This window comes from Triturus cristatus, chromosome 7 (genome assembly GCF_964204655.1).
Source record: "Triturus cristatus chromosome 7, aTriCri1.1, whole genome shotgun sequence".
NCBI classification, from domain to species: Eukaryota; Metazoa; Chordata; class Amphibia; order Caudata; family Salamandridae; genus Triturus; species Triturus cristatus.
This window is the reverse complement of record NC_140590.1, coordinates 1,027,891,406-1,027,909,796: the sequence shown is the minus strand read 5'-3', so window position 1 is coordinate 1,027,909,796 and position 18,391 is coordinate 1,027,891,406. Positions and strand designations below refer to the sequence as shown.

General features: G+C 46.4%; 1 protein-coding gene across 1 annotated transcript in view; it reads right to left on the bottom strand.

Annotated features, from left to right (window-relative positions):
* The window catches only part of NSG2 (neuronal vesicle trafficking associated 2), a 224,787-nt gene that overhangs the window by 164,510 nt on the left and 41,886 nt on the right, over nt 1-18,391 (bottom strand). Inside the window, exon 3 of the mRNA XM_085618092.1 lies at nt 2,343-2,462. Within this exon, the coding sequence (XP_085474218.1) occupies nt 2,343-2,462 (120 nt within the window). The remainder of the gene's footprint in view (nt 1-2,342; nt 2,463-18,391) is intronic.

Sequence of the window (18,391 nt, the reverse complement as noted above, 5' to 3'; positions counted from 1 at the left end):
CCACTCAGCCTTTCATCCTTCTGAGATCGATAAAATGAGTACCATTGAGTTGGTAACAATAAACATTTGCTATTCAGCCCCAAGATACCCTCCTGGGGGAACGTGAGCTTTACAAATGCATATGTTGTGTGCTATATATTACAAGAACAAAAAGATACAGAAAGGTAATCTAGGAAAATTGAAATCAGACATTAAATTTTCATTAAACAGATATGTTTTCACAATTATTCCAGGTCTGAGATAGCCTTGCTGAAAATGTAATACTGGACTACATTTGTAACCTGATAAATGCACAACATCGTTCCTCCAAATCTGGTACGATCAATCTTTAATCTCTAAATGGTCTTTTTAAGTGAGCCGGATGTTAATAAGGAGTCATTTAGCAGGAAAATTAATACATTCAACCACAGCATTCTGTCTCCCAATATTCTTTATTCCACATGTCCCTGTGTTAAAGTAACTTGTGACACTGAGCTGATATCATCACGTGTTGGTTATTGAACTCTAAACTAACACCCGTATACAAACGTCCGTGATGAATCTGAGATCCTCTAACTTGGTTCAATTAATATTGACCCGGGAGGCTTGATACATCCAAGCTTTCCAGCTTATATGTTTTGGATTCAGAATTCCTCCCTCCCTCACGTTTACATCTCTCATCACCGAGCCTCCTCCATTTAGTACATAATTAGTAAAACCAAATTGTGCTCGGACTCAACGTTTTTCTTAGGGGCACTCTGAGGCATTTCCAAATTCAAGGACTTCCAAATACCAAGGCTTCCTGGCATCGAATCCACCTAATGCCTCTTTCTTTCACCACCCTAGGTTCATGTCACCATCGCTCTCTCTTGTGTTCCTATCACCCCTGCTTTCTTCCTTTATCAATCCTTTCCTACCGTACTTTTCCGCCTTCTTTCTCTCTTGCTTTTTTGACCTGCTTTTGGTCAAAGTCTGATGATGGGAAATAAAACCGGCCCCAAAATATCAGAGCTGGTGCCCACCACCTATAACACTGGCACAAATCAAGCACTGCTTCTGGATAACCGTTCTACTCTTGCTGCTCATATTCAGAGGGCCATTTCAGGTAACATGGAATTAGACTGAAACAGAAAACATGCGGAAAAAAGGATTGCGATGGCTTGGGGCTAGGGTGGAAGGCAGGGGCATATGAAAGAGCCCAAACACAAGGAATTGAACCATCTGTTCCACAGCTGGATGGTAAAAGTCTATCACAATTGGGGTACAGTGAAACCCTCACAATGGGGCATATTAACAAGCCAGGCGATAAAATTATCGCCGCTTTAGCGGCAGAAAACTGCCGCTAAAACGGCGGTAATGGGCTTGATAATATGCTCTATGGAATTCCAATTGAAGCCCATGTTAGATGTCCTTCACATCTAACATGGGCTTCAATTGGAATTCCATAGAGCATATTATCAAGCCCATTATCGCCGTTTTAGCGGCAGTTTTCTGCCGCTAAAGCGGCGATAATGTTATCGCCTGGCTTGTTAATATGCCCCATAGTTGGGCCCAGGTGCAACTTCATCTACTGCACTCATGACAGCCATGCCTCTGTCAGTATCCGCTTCACGCCACTGACTCTCTAGTTTACCTCTCCTGGCCCCTGGACGCCAGAAAATAGCACATCGCACACCACATGCTGGTTACTGCGTGTATCCAATAAAATGTTATCAAGCAGGTTGTGGCGACTTCATAGTATCCCACCATGCCCTACTAGTGTGGCCATGGTACCATTTGCTAATAAATTACAATTATCAGGTAGGTTTGTGAATTTCAACAGGCCTCGCAATTGAACAATTACAAGTCAGTTTAGCTCCGGCACAAAGCTGATAACTCTGGACTGTGCAGGCGCAGGGGCTTATTTACAAGCCCCTTGCCCAACCCGTAAGTCACTTTCCCCATGTTAAAAATGACGCAAAAGTGGTGCAAGGGGCTTGTAAATCTGCCCCTAAATATGATCTACACATGAGGGATCTTCATGCGAGACCTAGGAGTGTGCGATCTGTAGCTGACTGAAGCATTTCCGTCCAGTGACTGACGTGTCACATTGCCTTTACATATTTTACAAATATGGATGCATGAAAACAAAGTGCATGGAATTCCACAGCAACAAAGACTTCCATAGCCGCAACAAAGCACTTCCGTTTTTGAGAGCGTACACTTCAAGTTTCATAGCACAACATAACACTCAAATGCGCTTCTACACCAAGCCCAGTGGACACACTCAAATGTCCAACTTTCGTAAGAGTTCACTGATCGTATTTGTTTTTATTTTATTTTTGCAGAATAGTGAGGGCAGGCGCAGCACACTTTAAATATACCTTTAATCTTTCTGTTACGCCATCGGTGAAGCTGACCGTGAACTCGGCAATCTTTGGGACGCGCAGTTTGCCTTTGTTCTTTTGATCTGACTGGTACTCTGTCCGTGTCTTCACCACCACCTGAAATCACGAAAAGGTATGCGGACATTTTATTCAACTGTGAAGAGAATTTAAAGTGAAAGAAATTGGCATAGAACTATACCATTTCCGAAAATTGCAAATGCGCCCATGTGAATATATTATCTTACAGTGGTTACAAAACATGCAAAAATATGTTTGAACTAGATCTGTGCTATAAAGATAAACCAATGAAAAAATAACTAAACATATTAATTAATACCTTGGTAAAGCTGTTGGGGGCATATCAACAACAACCGGCGATAATTTTATCTCTAAGCGCACTTAGCGCTAGGATAATTATCGCCGGCTAGCGTGAATTTTTATCGCTGAGATAGCGTGCAATTAGCAACGCTTATCTCAATAGCGATAAAAATTCTCACGCTAACAGGCTAACGTGAGATTATCGCTGGAAACCCAGCGATAATCACACGTTAGCTTGTTGATAGGGACAGGCAAACTTAGCCATGATATCCTCCTTCCATAGGATATCATGGCCAAGTCAGAAAAATACCAGACGTAAAAAAGCAGCGTTAACCGCGGTTAGCGCTGCTTTTTTTGTCTCTAATAGGGTTAGCGACATTCTTGATAATAGGAGAAATGTCGCTTAGCGACATCTTTCCTATTATTTTACTCTGGAACGCCCCCTGTGCATCTCATTAGAGATGCAAGGGGAAGCGTAGAATAAAAGGGTGCTAACATGCAAATTTGCATGTTAGCACCCTGTTGTTGATAGGGCGCTAGTTTTATCTCTCCTTTGTTGGCTTTTAAAGCCAAAAAAGCAGAGATAAAGCCCTTGTTGATATGCCCCTTGGTGCGCTAAAAATATTCAACTCAAGATCAACAACGTTAGAGATAGGCAAGACATTCTCCATGGGACGAAGATCCTATATAGAGGAAGATTGTATCTGAAGTGAAGTTTGTATCATTTGATAGGAATTGTAAAATGTAACAAATCCAGTGCACAATCACCTAGGTTCTGTGCCAGGTAAGACAGTTATGTTCTTCCAGGGTATCCATACATGTTAAATGGTAGCGGCAGTTTCAGTCGATAACCTTTCAAGTATTTGCCCGGCGGTAATCGCCTCTCATACCACTCGATGATTTTACCAATAAAAGAGGCAGGCGCCGGAGACTGGAAGGCAGGAAACAAAGTTTTATTCCGTCGGAGCAGAACACATCAGATCAGACAGCAAGGTATCGTCACGAGGTGCTCTAACTGCATCTCTGAGACCTGGTCTCTTATACACTGGTTTATTGCTTTATTATACATAGTAAATTCTTGAGATTCCCTTGATGTGCGGGGGAAATATCCCCTGAAGCCCCGGTTTAGATCCGATCCCACACATAGATACAGTGGAAGTTCCCACCCCATCCACAGTAGGAGATGGCTATTGCGCAGCAGGGTATTCCGCCAATTCCTGGGGGGTGTGTGTGACCGGTCGGGTCTCAGGGAGTAGGGGCTTTGATCTACTGTAATCCCTTTGATGTGGGGTGTTTCCCTTACAGTAGGGGCAATAAACTGCATCCGCAGGGCTAGGTGATGGCCTGGGACTAGTTCAGACAATGGGGCGCAGAGGAAGGGGGTTATCAAAGGAGAGGCATGACCATGTATGGGTTGTCGGTCGGAAGTGGTTCCGTAGCAGGGTCGCGCAGAAGGAGAGGGTTTATGGCCTGTATGAGAGAGCGGGGGTGGCCGGCGCGCGGGGGATGCTCGCAGCGCCGGGGGAAAGCGCTGGCAATCGAGAGTGAGCGGGGAGAGAGAGTGGGGTGCCTAAAATGGCGACCGTGCATTTGCTATGCGTGGCGCTGGGGAGAGGCAAGATGGCGCAGATAATGTTCAGTTTGCAAGCTAAATTTCCACAGTCCTCCCTTTTAACATATCTCGCCAGCTTGTCCGGCCAATATTCACCTTTGTTAGCCTTTCAGTTACAGTATCGTCAATGTTCGTCATACATTTAAAGATACAGAGTCTTTAGGGTAGGCAGGAGTAATCTGACACATTTGTACATTGTCTCATACAGTTTGATAAAGTAGGCGAGGAGGAAGTACATTCAAAGTTGCAGTATAGTCGTGTACATGGCTGGTGTTGTATGGATGTTACTATACAAAGTTACATTTTCTTAACTTCTCAGTGTACAGTCGGAAGTGATTGATGCAACATCATGAAGAAGATAGTTAATATAATAAGGTGGTTGGGAGAGGATTTTCAACTTTGACATGGGTCCTTCTTTCCAGTGTCCTTGTTTTATAAAGAGCTATCACTGGTAAGCTCTCATTGTTGTCCTTCTTTCGTTGGCACTGTTGAGCACCGGCGGTGGAGCTAAGGTCCAGCTCAAATCCGATTTCTCACGTGGCAGGGTGTGACCACTCACTGTTCTTTGATCACAGTCCTGTTCCTTAACACAGTTCACCATAGGCACTTTGAGACAGGGTGCCGGCCTTTTGTTCCTCGGTAGTAGGTCAAAGTCATAGTCCAAATGAAAGAGGAAGAGAGAATGGGGTGGCGTGGGATCGGACCAAAAATGCGGACCAAGGAGAGCAGAATCTTTCAGCACTGGGCCCATCAATCGGGCCCGACGGGTTGAGACTTCAGGCACGCTGGTCAGTGAGCAGGGGCCTCGATGTAGCCCTTCGCGCTTATCGTTCTGATAATGGTGTCTCGTCTCACACCCTTTTTGCTTCGTCGCTTCCCCCTTGGTCGATGTCATAGATGCTTTATGATCCGTAGCCAGACTGTGCGTCACGTCCGACCCCTCTCTTCCGATGGCTGCGGGTTATCCTTGAATAGGTTATAAGAAACGAAAGTCTTAGGGATTTTGGCTGGGAAGACATTTACATACTTCATTCTCTCTCCCAACCACTGAGTAGTTGCGGAAATGCTCTCATCTGTTACTATATGATTGGTGTCTATTAACTCTGATGTTAAGGTGCGTGTTACTAATCTATTAATTACTGCTGTGGTGCAGGGTTCTGTGGGTGTCCCTGTCCATCGTCTGGCCTTCTAGGTGTCAGTTTCTGCGCCCTATAATACAAGGTTTGGTAATACCCGTAAGTGCGAGGTGCTACGGTCATGCGTTCACGAGTATCCTTTTCATACAGTAGGTGACCCTTTATCAGTTTAAAACAGGGCCATCAGCTGTTTCGTTCGGGATACTCTGAGACGGCTAGTATAGGGCTGGAGTTATCTTTGGGAGAACAGGGTGCTTTAGACATTCTATTTCGGGTTAATTGGTCAGGGGTAATTCTGGGCGGTGGAGATGGTGTCCTTTAAAAACAAAAACCACTGACATATAGTCCCCGTGTTGAGGGTCAGATTGGGAGACATCAGTCGTCTTACCTGTCCTTTCCTTCTCAGCCGATTAGGCTTAACGTTTGTAAAAAGGAGAGGTAGTAACGTGGTAAAGTATGGTCGTTTTTGTTTCTGTCAATTTGTCACTGTGTTCAGGCCAATTATACACTTACCAAAGAGGTGTATGTCGTTAATTTATTCAAGAAGAAAAGAGGGCAAGAAAGAGCCTTTTGCGAGGGAGGGGGAGAGAGAGTGAGAGAGAGAGAGAGAGAGAGAGAGAGAGAGAGAGAGAGAGAGAGAGGGAGAGAGAGAGGGAGAGAGAGAGAGAGAGAGAGAGAGAGAGAGAGAGAGAGAGAGAGAGAGAGAGAGAGAGAGAGAGAAGGACGTGTGCTTCAAGTAGGCTATTTTGGCGTACATACGACACAAAACGAGAGAGAGAGAGATGGGTAAGATAATAGGCCACTTGGTGCACACACAACATGGAGTAGCATGGGTCTGTTCCATGTAAGAAAACACAAGCGGGGAAAAGACATAAATTCGGTGACCACGTACACACAAATGCCGGATAGGGTGTGACAGTACATGCATCAAGACGGAGACTCAGGGCTGCGTCGAGCACGGGGACCTCTCCTTTCCTGTCCTCTATTCCTATGCATGCTGCGTACCTTTAGCATTTTGTAGTTTATCTTATGGGTTGTCTGACCCTTTATTCTCCTCCCTTTGATCGGTGGACGAGCACCTCAATCATACGATGACGCTCTCTTCAAGTGACCTGAACATGAAATGCATACACATTCGTATCGTATAATCGTAGTACACACGCACAATCATATCATACAGTTCTTCATGTTCCCAATGGTGGTCTGTAATTTTACGCACTATCTCACAACGTTTGTCTATGTTATCCCTGATATTGAACTTGGTGCGGTCCATGTCCACTCCACTCTTCAATCGGAACTTCGTCGTGACCTATAGAGGGGAAAATAAGAGGGGAGGGGAGGTGCAGTATTCAAAATACCCCAGCGCGCGCAGACACGAAAAGTTCTACCTACCATGTACCAGGCTAGCCGCAGGGGTGGGTAATACCACGGACCTATTATTCTTTAGTTCGAGGCAAAGATGCTCTAGTTCATTCATCTCCTAAATTCGGGTTCCCTGGTCGTGCATGTATTTCTCAATTGGTCGTGTATTATGGTGCAGGATACCATACCTTGCGTGCGACATATACCTTAAGTTATAGTTCATTATTGATTTGACAATTCTTGGAAAAAGGGGGGCAGGCGTGATGGGTACAAATTCCGTTAAACAAAAATATTTTAGGCAAATTGAGTCCGTATTATCTGTATGCTTTCGCTTAGGAGTGACAATCTTTTATTTAAAAGAGAAACCTTCAACAACCCAGATGATTAGTCATGACACTGATTCCGTAATTCCTTTTTAAGAAGCCCTTTATTTAAAACAATGTCAGTGTAGAAATACGGGCCTACAGCCGCTATAGGCCGGCCACGGTGCGAGAGGCGTCGAGCAACATGAGCAACACTAGATTAACATAAAAATCGGTCCCCCCCCCCCCTCTCCCCCACCATCATGTGTGAAAGCATCGCTTACATATATTTATATATCTCTTTTTAACACAAATGTCACGTGGCTGGAACGCCACAAGGAGTTGTAGGCCACTCCTACATCAGCGCCATCTTGGGGCGGGGTCGGGCCAGTGCACAGTCTAAGTCTTTCCATGAATTAGCCGTTGAACCAGAATTCCTTTCGGTAGTTCGAGAACTTTCGTTAGCGTCAACTTTGCGTCAGCATGGCGTCTCTGCAACCTTGTAGCAATGCCACGGTTTGTTCTTAGGGCGGGGCAGCAGGCGGGTTCTTCCGCCGACGCTTTACTGTCTCACTGCACCAAGCGGAGGCAAGGTGGCTGCCGCCCGGGGGCAAAAAGAGCAATGGTGGTGGTTTTGTCCTTACCGGAAGTCCGCAGGAGTCGAATGTCAAATGACTCCAACCAATTCTGCAAGGCTGAGGGGAGCGTTCTGTCAAGGGTGGGGCCCATGCCCTAGCAAACAAGGTTTCGACTCCAGAATAGTCTCACGGTGGGCCAGGCCTGGAACCGGAGGGGTCAACCGCCGGAGTTCAAGGGCAGCAGTAGCAGCAGCTCTTCGGTACAGTCACCGGAGAGGAGCCAGCAGCAGTAACAGCGGCAGTTCGGATGGTACCGCCACCGGGGTGATTCCAGTAGCAGTGACGACAGCAGTTTGGATGGTATCACCACCGGGGTGGGTCCCCGATTACCTTGCTGCGGGGGCCCACTCCTCACGTCGGGTGCTAGTGGCAGTCCTGGTGAACCCGGTGCTTGGGTGGTTGCCTGGCGGCTGCGTGCAGGGGTGCCGGCTCAGCCGAACGGCGAATGAAGTGGCAGGGCGCAACTCAGCTGGCTGACGTGTGAAAGATGCGGTTTGGGGTGCCCTCATCTGCTGGCGAGCCTCCACCTGGGGAGGTGGGGGAGGCCCGTCCGCGTCGCCTCCCCCCGCCAGGGCACCCTCCGTTATTGAAGGAAGAAGTGACTGGGAAGATCCGCACAGCGTGCCAGGGTGAAATTCAGCAGGCCGATGAAAAAGATGGCTGGGTGCAGCTTAGCTGGCCGGCGAATTAAAGACGGTTGGGTGCAGCTTAGCTGGTCGGCGAGTTAAAGACGGTTGGGTGCAGCTTAGCTGGTCGGCGAGTTAAAGACGGTTGGGGTGCCCGGCGAGCCTCCACCTGGGGAGGTGGGGGAGGCCCGTCCGCGTCGCCTCCCCCCGCCAGGGCACCAGCCCTCATTAAAGAAAGAAGAAGAGAAGGCGGAAAGGCCCGCACAGCGTGGCGGGCTCCGCCTTGGTGTTGCCAGAACTTTCGGCGCTTCGTATAGCCTCCGGCCTATTCGCACAATCGCCCGCCACTGATGTCAAGGGATTTTTGCATGGCTTTTATAGCCCAAAGTCCACTAAGAGGGACCGCCCAAAACAGGCCAATGTTGCAATTTCGAGGAAGGAGAGGCGAGGACGGTGTCACGTGGACGTTAAGGCTTTGGGATGGAGGTTGCAGCAGACTGTCATGTAAATAGTTGTTTTAAAACGTGTTTTAACCTGTTTACCCTGTTGGTGTGTTTGTTATATCCTATAAGTTATTAAAATGTTATAACTACATTACTTCGTTGGAGTGTTTGTACATATTTGCAGTCTGATGACGAGCACAAGGAGGTTACTGTGCAATCGGAAAAATAACATAGCCCAATTGTGCGCGATCTAGCCCTAGTTTGGTGACGTCGATGGTGGGTGTCAGCAGGCTTCCGTTTGTGCTTATCGGGCGGGGTGGGCAGTAGGGCAGACATGTTTAGGTAGCGAGAGTAATGGAGTCGGGCTACCTCGCGGTCGTCTCGACCGTGAGCTTGACTCCTTCCCTTGGTTTCATATGTCCCACAAAGGGCTAACTCCTATCGTTATTTTAGTTTTTGTAAGGTCAAAAAGGATCCTACCAGTGCCTTTACTATCTTGTCGAATCCTGTTCGTTCATCCTTAGTTAATCGATTCATTCTGGTGGACTCTTTCTTTCCTATCTCATGGTCGTCTAGCGTTGTAGTCGACGTTGGGTTCGGCACAAGAGGCTCAGCCGGCGCGGAGGCCGTGAGGGCCGAGGCCCCTGTACTGCTTTCGCTCGTGTTCGGGGGTTGTGGGTGATTGGGAGGGTGCATACGGAGGGGGCATGTAAATGATCGGGGGACCTAACAGTGACTCGTCATTCGTTCGCTGCTTGGAGGACAACTCAGGGTAGAGCAAAGAAGGGGTCCTAACAGCGTACTGGCCTGAGGTTTCGGGCTCCTGTCTTAGTTTAGTTTCCCTTCTCTCCTTTATGTCTTCTTCTAACTTTCTAGCGGCAAGGTGAGCTGCCTTTCGTAATTCCTTTTCTGCTTTTACTTCTTCCCTCTTTTTCCGTTGCGTCGCTTCTTTGCGCCACATGCCGATACTGTCAAGCATAGTAGGCGTCGTCTTATTGCTACGCAGAGCTATTTCTAGCGCTTCTATCTTATGGTCGTCGAAGGATCCCATCAGTGGCCACTGACTCTCGGGGTCCTTCTTTGTATATTTATGCCATAGCTTGGTATAAGCTACGGCGACTAGTCCATATTTAGTGAACATGTCCTTATTAGGGGTGCCCTCCGGTGGAGCCGGATGGTTCACCTCTAATAAGCGGTCCGGGCAGAACCAACTACCAATCAGTGGGGAGAAGATAGGCATGACGGGTTTCAACGGGGACAAAAGTCAGCACTACCTATCTTTTCACTGCTTGCAAAGACTAGACAGAATATCTCTATTCTTCGTTATTTGCAAGCAGAGAATACCTCCAAAGAACCAATATCGAACAACTAGTGTTCGGACAATCAATCAATCAATCAATCAATGGGAGATAAAGATAGGCATGACGGGTTTCAACGGGGACAAAAGTCAGCATTACCTACCCTTCACTATTTGCAAAGACTAGACAGAATATTCCTATTCTACGTTATTTGCAAACAGAGAATATCTCAAAAAGCACTATTCTCCAAAACAATCAATGTTCGGACAATCAATCAATGGGGAGATAAAGATAGGCACGACGGGTTTCAACGGGGACAAAAGTCTGCGTTACCTACCCTTCACTATCTGCAAAGGGAGAGAGAGAGAGTATTTCTACTCCTCCCCGTTTGTAGACAGCGAATATCTCAAAGAGAACAATCAATGAGCACAATCAATGAGCAATACTAGTATTTCCAAAGCGTCAAACAATTAATCAATTATTTCTCAATTTGTCGTGTATCACGACCTTACCCGGACCGCGTGGACAGTTTCTCGTCTTCCGCCTCCAGCGCCCGATTGTCCTCTACTCTCCGTATTTGCCGCGGCACTCCTGATGGTTCCCAGTCAGGACCGTAGATCACTCGAGAGAGGTCTGCTCGGAACCAGTGAAGTTCGGATGATCGGCTGCCAGACGAGGGTCTATTGGGCAGGAGCTCTCCCGATCGTTGCAGTCGTTCACTCTGTCGTCGGGACCTCTCCCACTGGATCCACGTGTCGCTGATGGGCCCCACGTTTGGGACGCCAATTGTTAAATGGTAGCGGCAGTTTCAGTCGATAACCTTTCAAGTATTTGCCCGGCGGTAATCGCCTCTCATACCACTCGATGATTTTACCAATAAAAGAGGCAGGCGCCGGAGACTGGAAGGCAGGAAACAAAGTTTTATTCCGTCGGAGCAGAACACATCAGATCAGACAGCAAGGTATCGTCACAAGGTGCTCTAACTGCATCTCTGAGACCTGGTCTCTTATACACTGGTTTATTGCTTTATTATACATAGTACATTCTTGAGATTCCCTTGATGTGCGGGGGAAATATCCCCTGAAGCCCCGGTTTAGATCCGATCCCACACATAGATACAGTGGAAGTTCCCACCCCATCCACAGTAGGAGATGGCTATTGCGCAGCAGGGTATTCTGCCAATTCCTGGGGGGTGTGTGTGACCGGTCGGGTCTCAGGGAGTAGGGGCTTTGATCTACTGTAATCCCTTTGATGTGGGGTGTTTCTGTTATGCCTAGCAATGCTTGTTAGGTGAGTAAACGTTCTGTATGTAGTCATAATGGGCTGATGTCAAGGGGTTCTGACAGAAGACAGTTGGGATCTTGTCAGCACTGGATGTGTTGTGCGGTGGCTCGTTGAACCTACAATTAAACTTGTTTTTTTTATAACAAGTCTGTGGAAAATCCTATTATTTTAATAGGCTACAACATATTTTTGGCGACGAGCGGGCGAGCCATCGTAAGGGACCTTACACAGTGAACTGTTTTGGATCCGATCCGGTGTACTGACACACGACGAACAGCTGATGGTGAAGGAATCTCTTTGCGCTGTGGTGTTACTAACGAGTCAGAGTTACCACCACGAGACCACGAGATAATTACGCTGTTGTGAAGTCCCCAACGACACTGTTTCCTAACTGGGGGAGCCGTAACGCTTTGCGGAACACTTGTGTGCAAGTGTGAACTACCTAGGAGGCAGCTCCGGTGCAAGTGAGGACTACCGTCGTGTCAGCTCCATTTCCGTTTTTTTTTCTTGTAAAAAGGAAAAGAATACCTGGCTGTGAGGAGTTGATGCAGATCGAAGAGCTGGTGAGCCGTTGGAGTGCCTGAGGTTGTTTCCCGACGAGCGCTGTGGAGGAATGATGACGTACTAGAATTGTACGCAACGTATTGGTGGAAGCTTGGTGGACAGCAGCCTATCACGGATGAGAACGTTTCCGCAGCAGCAGCCCATCACGGATGAGAACGTTTCCGCAGCAGGAGCCTATCGCGGATGAGAACGTTTCCCCAGCAACGCAGCAAACACGTCAGTTTCCTGTTAGGAAATCGAAGCGGCGCTGAGTCCGGTTCCTGTTTACTTTGTGTACGACACGCCAAGACTGTATTTGCTGTTGGAGTATCGGTTTGTGACAGTTGACTACTAAACTGTTTTAGGAGGCAGTGGATATCGTGTCTACAAGAGGTTTGAAGGTCGAATGACACTTCAGTTTCTGTTCATTCATCACGAGTGTATTGTTCCATGCAGTTTTTTTTTTTTCCTGGACTCCGTTTTTGGTGACTGACAAGTCTACCTGTCATGATTCGTTAAGCTGGATTTGCGGGGGACAGCGTATCTGGGTTACTGTTTGGTTTGGTGGGTTGGCTTTGTGCACCACGTTTGTGGGGAGTAGTGTTGGGTGGTTTGTTCAGTTTATTGTAGCTAGATTTGCAAGAAAAGAAATTTGAGGTTGGCATAATGCAAGCTGTAAATCCGCCTCCCCCATTCCTAGAAAGTCCAGGAGCGCCACCGATACAGTGGAGACAATGGTTTGACGCCTTTGAAACTTATGTGGGGGCCATTGGAGCTTCGCGCTATAGAGCGGAAAGGAAAAAATTTCTGTTGTTAAATTCATTGGGTTTTGAGGGGAGAGAAGTTTATAAACATCTTCCTGTGTTGGTATTAGCTGAAGGCGAGGTCCTTGATGAATATCAAGAAGCGGTTAAGAAGCTAATTATCAAGTTCGATGTGCAACCAAGTTTGGTTGTGTTACGACACAAGTTCTTTAAAAGAGCGCAAGTTCAAGGTGAAAATGTGGACACCTATCTAAGTGCGCTGAGAAAGTTGTGTGCGGAGTGTGATTTTGGTGAGTACAGGGACCAGTTGGTTAGAGATCAGTTCATCGCGCACTGTGCGGATAAACAGATACAGCAAAAATTACTCACTATGGGGAACCCTAGTCTGGAGGAGATTATAAAGGTGGCAAAAAGTTTGGAGTTGGCGCAAAACTCCATCAAGGAGTTGAGTAGTGGGGTGAGCTCAAAGGATTCTGTTAATGCTGTTGCAACGACTGGTGCTGTTGGGAACATGGTCAGAAAAGATAAAAATCAGGTCAAGGGTCCTTTCAAGAAAACTAATATGTGTTATCGTTGTGGGTATGCTCCGCATGGCAAGGACAACAGATTTTGTCCCGGGAGAAATGCTAAATGTCATAAGTGTGGTAGATTGGGTCATCTTGCTAAGGTGTGTCAATCAAACTTTCTGAAAAATGAAAAAGTGAATAGTGTTGGCAAGGATGAGAGTTTGAGTGAGAATGAGTTAGTCCAAGAGTTTCAGGATATGATTGTGACTGTTGTTGATGAGAGTGTTGTTTCTGGAGATCCTGCAGACTGTGTGGATCCGTATGAGGAAATAAAGGTGGGTGATGTGACTTTGAACTTGTTGGTGGATTCGGGAGCACGTATCACTATGATTACCCATGATTTGTTTAAGAAGTCATGGGGAGACAGACCCTTGTTTCCACCAGATAGAGCGCCAGTTTCCTACGAAGGACGTAAGATAGACCTGGAGGGTTTTATAGAAGATGTGCTGGAGTTTAAGGGGCGCAAGATTCATGGTAAGATCTATGTGGCTGTGCGTGGTCTAAACATTCTAGGGTGGTTTCACCAAGGTTTGTTTGGCATGGTATTGAGACCAGGGACAAGTGAACAGGTGTTGGTTGTGCAAGAGTTCTTGGGTTCTGACAGGTTGGACAGTGATTTTCCTGGTGTGTTTTCTGATTCTTTGGGAAAAATTAAAGGTTTCAGACACAAAATCAAGATTAAGGATGATGCCATCCCAGTTAAACACAAGGTGAGGTCAGTACCATTTAGTCTTAGAGCTGACCTCAAAGCAGAGTTGGACAGACTGGAAAAATCTGGCATAATAGAGCCAATTGAATCTAGCTTATGGCTTAGTCCATTGGTGGTCGCACGTAAACGCAATGGCGAGATTCGTTTATGTGTAGATTTGAGGAGTCTCAACAAAGAAATTTGGGTGGACGCACATCCTCTCCCTAAAATCGGGGATTTATTGGAGGAACTGAGAGGAGCTGAATGGTTTTCGAAGATTGATTTAGCGTCTGCTTACCATCAGGTGCTGTTAGATGAGGACTCTCGACATTATACAGCCTTTAATTCACCTTTTGGGTCATTCCAATTCTGTAGAATGCCTTTTGGGCTAGCTTCGGCAGCCTCTGTATTCCAGAGAGTTATGCAATCGGTGTTACAAGAGGTGAAGGGGGTGGTGATCTTTCAGGATGACGTTTTAATCTTCAGTAAGCATATAGATGAACATGACAGGATTCTTAGATCTGTTTTGAGCATTTTTGAAGAAAAAGGGATTGTGGTTAAGAAAAGCAAATGCGAATTCTGGAAGAAGGAGATAGAGTTCTTAGGACACTTGGTCTCTGGTGTGGGTGTGAGTCCGAGGCCTGGGTTGGTAAAGGCTGTTGTGGAGTGTCCTTGTCCCAAGAATAAGGAAGAGTTGCGTTCGTTCTTGGGTTTGTGTGAATTCTATTCGCGCTTTATCCCAGGTTATGCCAGTAAAATGAAAGCGCTTTCCAATATGTTGAGATCTAATGTCATGTTTGTGTGGGATGAGTTGTGTCAAGAAACTTTCGAGTTTGTCAAGGCTGAAATGACGAATGCGAAGTCCTTAAGGGCCTATGACCCGATGATACCCTGCATCATCACGGTGGATGCCAGCAACTATGGTTTGGGTGCAGTTCTTACGCAAGTTGTGGGTAATGAAGAGGTCACCATCAGTTATGCGTCCAGGCTTTTGAGAGATGCTGAGGTCAATTATTCAGTTATCGAGAAGGAATTATTGGCATGCTTTTGGGCGTGTGAAAAGTTTAGGACGTATGTTTGGGGAAGAAAATTCCAGATTCACACTGACCATAAACCGTTGGTTTACATTTTAGGGGGGGAGCGAGTAAAGTATGCAACACCCAGAATTGCGCGCTTGACCACGAAGCTGTTACAGTATAATTTTGTCACCAAGCATATACCGGGAAAACAGAATGTCAGGGCAGACATGTTGTCTAGACTGCCGCTGAGTGATGATGACCCGTTAGACCTGGAGGAGGACAAAGAGGATTGTTTTATCGCTGTGGTAGATGCAGTGGATAACAAGGCTTGTAGTGAGGTGGAATGGAATGTGGCTGTGAAAGCTGATCAGTGCTTGGAAAGAGTGAAAGAGTTCATTGTTAAGGGTTGGCCACGTGAAAGGTGTGTAAGCCAGGAGATTCAACCTTTTTGGAAGATTTCTGATGAGCTGTCTATTGAAGATGGTGTGATTATGAGAGATGGCAGGTGTGTTCCCCCTTCAGGTATTCGTTCTAAGCTCATTGATTGTGCGCATGATGGCCATCTGGGGGCGACCATGACCAAAAGGCGCCTTAGATTGCATTATTGGTGGCCTTCGATGGATAAAGATATTGAAGAAAGTGTGAAGTTGTGTGGTGTGTGTAGTGGTGCGGAAAAGAAATTGAGGGTTGTTACACCTCCTCTACAACCGATTGATTATCCCATGAGACCGTGGTCGAAAGTGGGAATAGATCTAGTTGGTCCCTTCAATTTCCTTCCGTACAATCTTCGTTTTGCCTTTGTGTTAATGGATTTCCATAGCAAATGGCCGGAGGTAAAGTTTTGTGCGGCTCCTACTGCCAATAATGCTATTTTGTTCCTCAAAGAAATTTTCATGAGGGAGGGTTTTCCCGAAGTCATTGTGTCAGACAATGGTGTGCAATTTGTAAGCCAGGACATGGAAAATTTTCTGAAGGAATCAGGGGTAAAACATTTAAAAAGTTCAGTTGGGCATCCACAGACCAATGGTTTGGTGGAAAGAATGAACAGGGTCGTTGGTGATTGTATCAAATGGGCAAAGCAAAACTGTCTCGACATTGAAGGTGCGGTGAGATCTATGTTGTGGTTCTATCGCACGACACCTCATTCTCTTACCAAAATTGCTCCTTTTGTGTCTTTGAAGGGGAGGATTCCTACTTCTGTGTTATATCCTGCTTGGCTGTTGAGGACTGTGGCCGGCAAGGTGTCTTCTAATGTTGATAAGGATGCTTTGGAGTTGCGTGTGAAGGATGCTCAGAAGAAGATGTCTGACAGATATAATATCAAGAATTCAGTCAAGTTGGTTGAGCTTAATCCTGGTGATCTTGTTCGAATTAAAAGCACAAGGTTTGTCAGCAAGGGTGGAAAGAATTTTGGTGAACCAGTTCGCGTGGAGAGAGTGTGTGGGGGTGCAGTGATGGTTGAAGGAGGTCACTGGTGGAACTTGAGCAAAGTTGTCAAGGTCCAATCCGCTGGTGGTGCTTCTTCTTCATTTGATTCTAATTCTTCTGGGGGTAGCAGTGAGTTGTGTATGGGGCCCAGAAGATCCACGCGTGTCAAGCAACTCCCGTGGAAATTGCGGTGATGTTAAAGATGATCTCTGGAATAGATATTTAGTTATATGTACGATATTAGTTGTGTTTTATTGTATTTTCTTTCATATCGTGTTGTGTGTATTTTTGTGTTTTGTTTTCAAAAAGAGGTAATATGTTATGCCTAGCAATGCTTGTTAGGTGAGTAAACGTTCTGTATGTAGTCATAATGGGCTGATGTCAAGGGGTTCTGACAGAAGACAGTTGGGATCTTGTCAGCACTGGATGTGTTGTGCGGTGGCTCGTTGAACCTACAATTAAACTTGTTTTTTTTATAACAAGTCTGTGGAAAATCCTATTATTTTAATAGGCTACAACAGTTTCCCTTACAGTAGGGGCAATAAACTGCATCCGCAGGGCTAGGTGATGGCCTGGGACTAGTTCAGACAATGGGGCGCAGAGGAAGGGGGTTATCAAAGGAGAGGCATGACCATGTATGGGTTGTCGGTCGGAAGTGGTTCCGTAGCAGGGTCGCGCAGAAGGAGAGGGTTTATGGCCTGTATGAGAGAGCGGGGGTGGCCGGCGCGCGGGGGATGCTCGCAGCGCCGGGGGAAAGCGCTGGCAATCGAGAGTGAGCGGGGAGAGAGAGTGGGGTGCCTAAAATGGCGACCGTGCATTTGCTATGCGTGGCGCTGGGGAGAGGCAAGATGGCGCAGATAATGTTCAGTTTGCAAGCTAAATTTCCACATACAGAAGTGTGACATGGTTGCATCTTAAGTGCCTCCATCACCTTAAGAAAAGAGTCTACCTGAGTGATTCCCTTTCAGTTTGTGATTCCTATCTAGTCCTCTTGTCCACAGCCGTAATCACATTCAGTTGCAAAACCCACTCATGCCTTCTTTTAGAAATGGGGGTTTCTAGTTGGAAGGTTTGTAACCTGTCCAAGTAGGGACTCTTCCTTCTAGTCGGGATAAGGGAGTTACACACCACAAATAACCGCTGCTCATCCCCATTGGTATGTTGGCATGAGCAGTCAGGCTTATCTGAGCGGCAATGTGTAAAGCATTTGTATATAGCACACAGTAACACAGTGAAAACACTACAAATGAACACCACACCAATTTAGTAAAATAAGGTATCTTTATCTAAACAAAAAAAGACTGAAACGACAAAAATAAAACAGATATCAAATAATATGACTTTTTAAAGGTAAAAAGAGTTCTGTCCATAAAAAACTATGGATGCGTCACTTTTTAGCATCTTTTTGGATGCATCAGCGAAAACAAGCACCGGGAAGGTGATGTGTCGGTTTCTTGCTCCAGGGGAGTAGATGCGTTGGTTCATTACTGCCATGTAGGGGAGGTGATGTGTCAATTCATTTCTGAAGAGGAGGTGATGCATCAATTTCTTACTGCAAAGGGAGGTGATGCATCGGTTTCTTACTGAAAACCCAGCATTGAAGTAGATTCGGAACACAGGTGCGATGCATGAGAAAATCTAGGCACTGCGGGTCGATGCAGCAGCGATTCAGGCGCTGTGCTGATTTATGCACCCACAGGCAGTTGATGCTTCTATTTTTCGAGGTGCACAGCAGGGCCTGCATCTGAGTCGGAGTGGGAGTTTCAGACTTCAGAGACTCGGCACTCGGGACTCGGACTGCAGCGGTTTCTTCAGCGGCTGACAGACGCTGCATCGATATTTTTTGCCACACGGCAACAATGCATGTGTTTTTCAACCACACGGCAGCTTGCAGTGGGAAAAACGGTGCTGGAAAAGTGATGTGTGGATTTTTAGCAACAGCTGCATCAAATCAACCTCCAAGGGCCCAGACCTGGAGTTGGCACCACAAGGCAGGTCAGAACTCCCAGAAGTGGAGTT